Source organism: Vigna radiata, chromosome 7 (assembly GCF_000741045.1).
Source record: "Vigna radiata var. radiata cultivar VC1973A chromosome 7, Vradiata_ver6, whole genome shotgun sequence".
Classification (NCBI taxonomy): domain Eukaryota; kingdom Viridiplantae; phylum Streptophyta; class Magnoliopsida; order Fabales; family Fabaceae; genus Vigna; species Vigna radiata.
The window spans coordinates 8,637,277-8,642,591 of NC_028357.1; the positions used below are offsets into that span (position 1 = coordinate 8,637,277).

Below are 5,315 nucleotides of genomic sequence, written 5' to 3' on the forward strand. Positions count from 1 at the left end.
TTAGATCAAATTTTTGACCATTTATACACTAAAAAAATTACAATACACATCGAATAAAAATTAAACTAATAATAATTGAAATTTAACATAGATCTTTCACTTTTGAAACTTTTTCACCTTTGAAACTTTAATATATATTGGTAGTGTCACATTAAATTATTATAATAGTAAACAATTTCCTTTTATACAATTTTAGTGATAAATGATAATGAGTTAGAGAATAAAAATAATTATATAAAAATATCAAAACATTATTTTACATTATAAAAAAAAATAAGCAACAAAGAAAAATATTAAAAAAAAGTAAAATAATTAAAGGTGTTAAAAACAATTTGATATACCATTTAATGAAAGCACACAAATATGAAAACAAATGTATAATTAAGAATACCATAAGATAAAAATAACTTCAAGATATAAAAAATAAAAATAAAAAGAGACGAGATAGATATCATAAAACATGACCAGAGTACAACACACAGGACAATTTTTAATTTTTCCACTGTTAGATGATAGACAGAAATGAAAAACCGATTTAAGGTGCCTTGGTTGAGGCTTGTTTTACTTCAAATATCGTACATAGACGGCTCTAAGCTTGATTCTAATGAAAACAGAATTTCTTTAACTTAATACATTTAGAAAATTTTCATTTACAAGTATGAACAAAAATTTTCATTTGATACTATATTCATGTTTTGTAATTTCACACCCAAAAGTATTTTATATCAACACCTAACTTTACAAAAAGTTATCGTCGAAACAAATATTTCCAAACATGAACTAATTCACTCATTCATTTTTAACTAAAATCAAAATTATCTAAAATTATGTATACAAACTCTAATCTAAAGAGAAGCTTAACAGACATTTCATAATTAACCATGGGGTAGTAAATGGTAAAGGAAAACGAAGAAATCAATTAAAAATCAGTACGATTCTAAGGTGAAACTTAATTTTGACTCCAACTATAACTGCTCTCAGAGCATTTGCTCTCGATTGTCCCAGAAGTGGAACAATATGAAATTGCCAGCTCTTATGACCTCTAGCCCAAGTGCCCAACTATTATTAAAAAAAAACAGACTAATGAAGAACAGCACAATACAGAGAAAGAAATGCACAGGTCACAATTTGTCTTGCGATGATGCATCAGTTTTAAAACTTAACCTATGCACTCCAACATACTTATTCAGTGAACATAAATCGTACTAACAACACGGATAAATATTCTTCATTTTTTCAGAAACGATAACAAGTGTGGCATTATTTCCTTGAAGCCAACAGTTTTAATACCCTCCACTTTTCTTATTCCACCACTCCAGAAACTTCACCTCCGCAGCCAATGTGTCTACCCTGTAAAGTTGAAGAGCATGATTTGCGATTTCATGTCCAAAAGTCCAACCAAATATACCTCCGGCTAAAAATGACAATCCAGCGCCTGCTCAATATTATGGGGAAATGTAAAAGATTAACAATTTATATGAAACAGTTCCACACTACTTTTATCACAAAAAACCTACATAAAAATTTCTTGTACAAAATATTATAAAACCAATTTTGAGTGTAAAACATATTAAGTGTCAAAATGAGCAAGAATGGCGCCTGCTTTTGCTTACAATATGATACCAAATTATGAGCTATCCAAAAGCACAGCGACATATAAAAAAATTTAAGTAGTATGACAAATGGTGGATTACCATGTAAACTCCTTGAATATTTCCAGGCATAGCCAGCAGTAAACAATGCTCCCAAAGCACTTCCTCCGATGCCAAATTGCACTGCATCCCTGGCACTTTTCAGCTGAAATGGGAGAAAGGACTTCAGGTCATAGCTATCTTGAAGTAAAAACTCAATCAACCTTGTACTCTAGTAGGTTAAATGTTCATATTTTAGAAAATGCAGGAAATGATAACAGCCACAAACAGTTAAATTTTACAGTCAGAGTTGATGCTATAAACAGAAAGGGGTTAGCAACAAAGATTTGTCGTCATTTGCCGTTTATTTAATGAGCTCCAACACGAACAATGACATATGAAACAGAACAATATAATATGTCCATCATGGTATTGTTTTATACAATATCCGTTTTCCTCTTTGGGGGAGGGTCAAGGTTTCAAGGGAATCACTTGACTCTTTTAGACTAATACATCACAAAAACCCAAAGGTAGATAAATGTTGTAATGTCTGGTGCGTAATGCCATGATGACAACAATGCATATTAGCAAAATCGATGAATGATGAAACACGATTACCACCATACTAATGTCTAGACGGCATCCAATTGATGGAAAACTCTATTATGTTGAAAGGGCAAACATTTGAAAAAGACAATTAATGGCCTGTGGAAAAAATTTTAGATAGACTTAAGAGATTGACCACCTCTAAGGAGCTTAGATCACTTCCAACATAAAACCTTAAGGCTTAATGTTTGTGGGTCTTATTTTTCTTTTATACCACTCATCTTTTTCATTTCTACTCAATGTAGCACTTTCAACTTATAGTTGGATTCCTAACAGTCTATCCCACAAGTGTTTGTTTCCGTCTGAGTTGGGCACCAAGAGAAACCATCAATTCTGATACCACCATTGGAATCTTTTACTAGAATAGATTGGAGAGATGGACCATCAAGTTCCCCATATAAGAGACTTGATACTACTTCCAACATAAAACATTAATGCTTAATGTTTATGGGTCTTGTTTTTCTTATAAGCCATTCATCATTTTTATTTTTTCTCAATGTGGGGCTTTCAACTCTTACTTGGATTCCTAACATGACCAACTCAAGATTGAATAGATTAGAATGAAGCATCCCAAATCCCAATAACTTAAAAGGAAATTAAAGCTTTTTCTATAGGTACATGCAATAGTGACGATTAAATCTGTCTATGCCTAAAAGTGTCACCGCCATTGATTGTTTGTGAGTGATTCCATTTAACATATCATCAAAGATTATTTGGGTAAGTCAGGGAGTTTAAATGATTATATAGTTGTGACAAAAAATATTGAAGATTGGAAAGTGGCACAGCCAACCTAGCAGAACATGGATGAGAGTGGAAAATAGATAGGTATAGATGCCACTTTAGAGCTGCTGGTGAAATAACACCTCTCATTTTAGGTTGTTTCAAGGGGATCACCTCACCAGTTGTGTTGAAACCCATCCAGTTCTTTGACTACTTCAGTTCATAAGAATCACAACCAATCATGTATAGACAAATGCTATGCCTAGTGGATGATGCCATTATGACAATAATGCATATTAGCAAAACCAACGAATGATTAGGAAGAGATGACCATCATAATAATATCTGTTGATAGAAGAAATCTAACATATTGAAAGGACAAACTTTAGAAAAACATGGTTAGTTTAATGCCCAACTCAAAATGAGTATATAACAAGAAAGTTGAACCAATCGAAAAAAACACATTCTAACTAGCTTCCTATATTACAAAATGAGTATCCTAATAAGTTCAAAAGAAACCTTAATTCATTGAGGTATTTGGTAACAATTATTTAAGGGAAAAACATAATTTTTTTAAGTGGCATAAAAAGTAATTGTTTCGTCAACTCCAAGAAAGTTGCACCAATCCAACAAACACAATAACTAGCTTCCTATAGTTGTAATGTAACTATCGAATCTGTCAATGCCAAACAATGCCTTTATCATTGATTGTAAGCTGGGTTTCGAATTATGATCCACAATTAATGGCAAGCACATGCTTTAGTGTCATTTCACTAAAACAACATTACCCAACACCAAGAATTACAACATCAGGAACCAAACTAAAACATGCAGTGCACCAGATGATAAAATTCCAAACTAAAAATAACCAGGCACACTTGAGAGAACACACTAACAATAACAATAGCAAAGAGCACCCGACTAAACATCCAAGACTAAATATAAATAAATATCACAGAAACTTTAGGTAACGATCTAGCAACACAGAAGACGATGTAAACATTCAACATAACAAGGCAACGAACATGAAAAACTAAAGGACGCAAATGTAGATGATAAATTGAGAGAAACATTACAACGGGTCCATGAACAGGATCAGAAGCGATAAACTCCTCGACGTCAGAGCTGGACCAGGAAGGGATGGGTTTATCACGCTTGATGAACTTTGAGTAGTTTTCCAAAAAGGAAAACCTCTCTGACCAAAACTCCTTGTAACCTTCCCAATATGACTGGGATGACGAACCTTGCGAATTGTCTGCCATCACCCCCTTTCCCTTGAATCCCTCTGCAATAACCAGTGAAATTAAATTCACCACACATGATTAATAACTGAATCAAGTAAAATTTTATTGTATACTCGAATCAAGTTTAGCAAGTCCAAAAACACTTTTTTCTGTAACTAATTTTTTTTCCTCCCTTTCTCAATGGCTGCATTAGAATTAATCACAGCCTCGTGCAATCTAAAATGCAGGATTTCTTCAAAAAAAAAATCATTTGCGTGAAAGTCAAACTCCTGATCGAAATCGAGAAAAATAAATCCATTATAGAAATCAGAATCGAAACTGTTCCGCAATTGCATGATAATTTCGACAGTAATAATACAAAAGAGAAAAAAAAAGGAGAAAAAATAATACTATAGATGGTTATAATTATGATGAAATTGACGATATTGATGGATCAGAGATTGAATTAAGTAAAGGAAGAGTAGAAATTGGAGAAGGAGATGAAAAATGCGATACCGAAGTTGCTGGGACAGTTAGGCTGAGGAAGAGGTTACGCAGTCGTTTTCCAAAGGCAGTGATTTATTTAGGTTTTACGAGCTGAAGCTCAGACAACACAACGATGTTCATTTATGTTTTCCGATCCACTTTACGTCATATTTTATTTTTCTTTCCACAAAATCACGTCATTTATCATTTTTATATTTTTCATTACTTTCCCAACTTATTCTATTAAAAATATTTTATAAAACATTTTGGAGAGAAAATATTATAGCATTATTATATACATCATAAATATGCATAAAATTTAATTTAGGTGAGTTCAATTCTCAAAAGAGATTAATATCTTGTCTCATTTTAAAGAACGCTTACAAATGTAACACTCCTAAAAATAGAATATACTTTTTATACTTAATAAATTTGTAATATATGTTTGCTAACTTGTATATAATTGGTACATTTTAGTAAAGTTGTGAAAATGAGTAACCCGATTCGATCCGGTCCATCACAGGTTGGTCACTTAGTGAGTTATGACTCATTTATTAACGAGCAAGAAAAACTTGAACCCGGTCCGACCCACCACGGGTTGGTGGGTAAACGGGTTGGCTCACTAGCCCATTTAATTACAATATTTTTT

The 5,315-nt window shown here is 32.5% G+C and overlaps 1 protein-coding gene across 1 annotated transcript; it reads right to left on the minus strand.

Moving 5' to 3' along the window:
• Positions 1 to 894: 894 nt before the first annotated feature.
• LOC106765726 (succinate dehydrogenase subunit 6, mitochondrial) lies at positions 895 to 4,836 on the minus strand. Its single transcript, XM_014650432.2, has 4 exons — positions 4,697 to 4,836; positions 4,034 to 4,242; positions 1,695 to 1,797; positions 895 to 1,435 (listed from the first exon to the last, which is right to left on the minus strand). Exons 2-4 carry the CDS (start codon positions 4,217 to 4,219, stop codon positions 1,284 to 1,286), a joined length of 441 nt encoding a protein of 146 aa, XP_014505918.1. The 5' UTR covers positions 4,220 to 4,242; positions 4,697 to 4,836; the 3' UTR covers positions 895 to 1,283.
• Positions 4,837 to 5,315: the final 479 nt, after the last annotated feature.

Excerpts from the sequence above, each read along its gene's own strand:
- LOC106765726 (XM_014650432.2), bottom strand. The coding sequence starts at position 4,219 with ATGGCAGACAATTCGCAAGGTTCGTCATCCCAGTCATATTGGGAAGGT. Across the intron at positions 1,798-4,033 it reads ATCCTGTTCATGGACCCGTT|CTGAAAAGTGCCAGGGATGC; the intron begins GTAATGTTTCTC and ends CTCCCATTTCAG. Across the intron at positions 1,436-1,694 it reads ATATTCAAGGAGTTTACATG|GCGCTGGATTGTCATTTTTA; the intron begins GTAATCCACCAT and ends AATATTGAGCAG.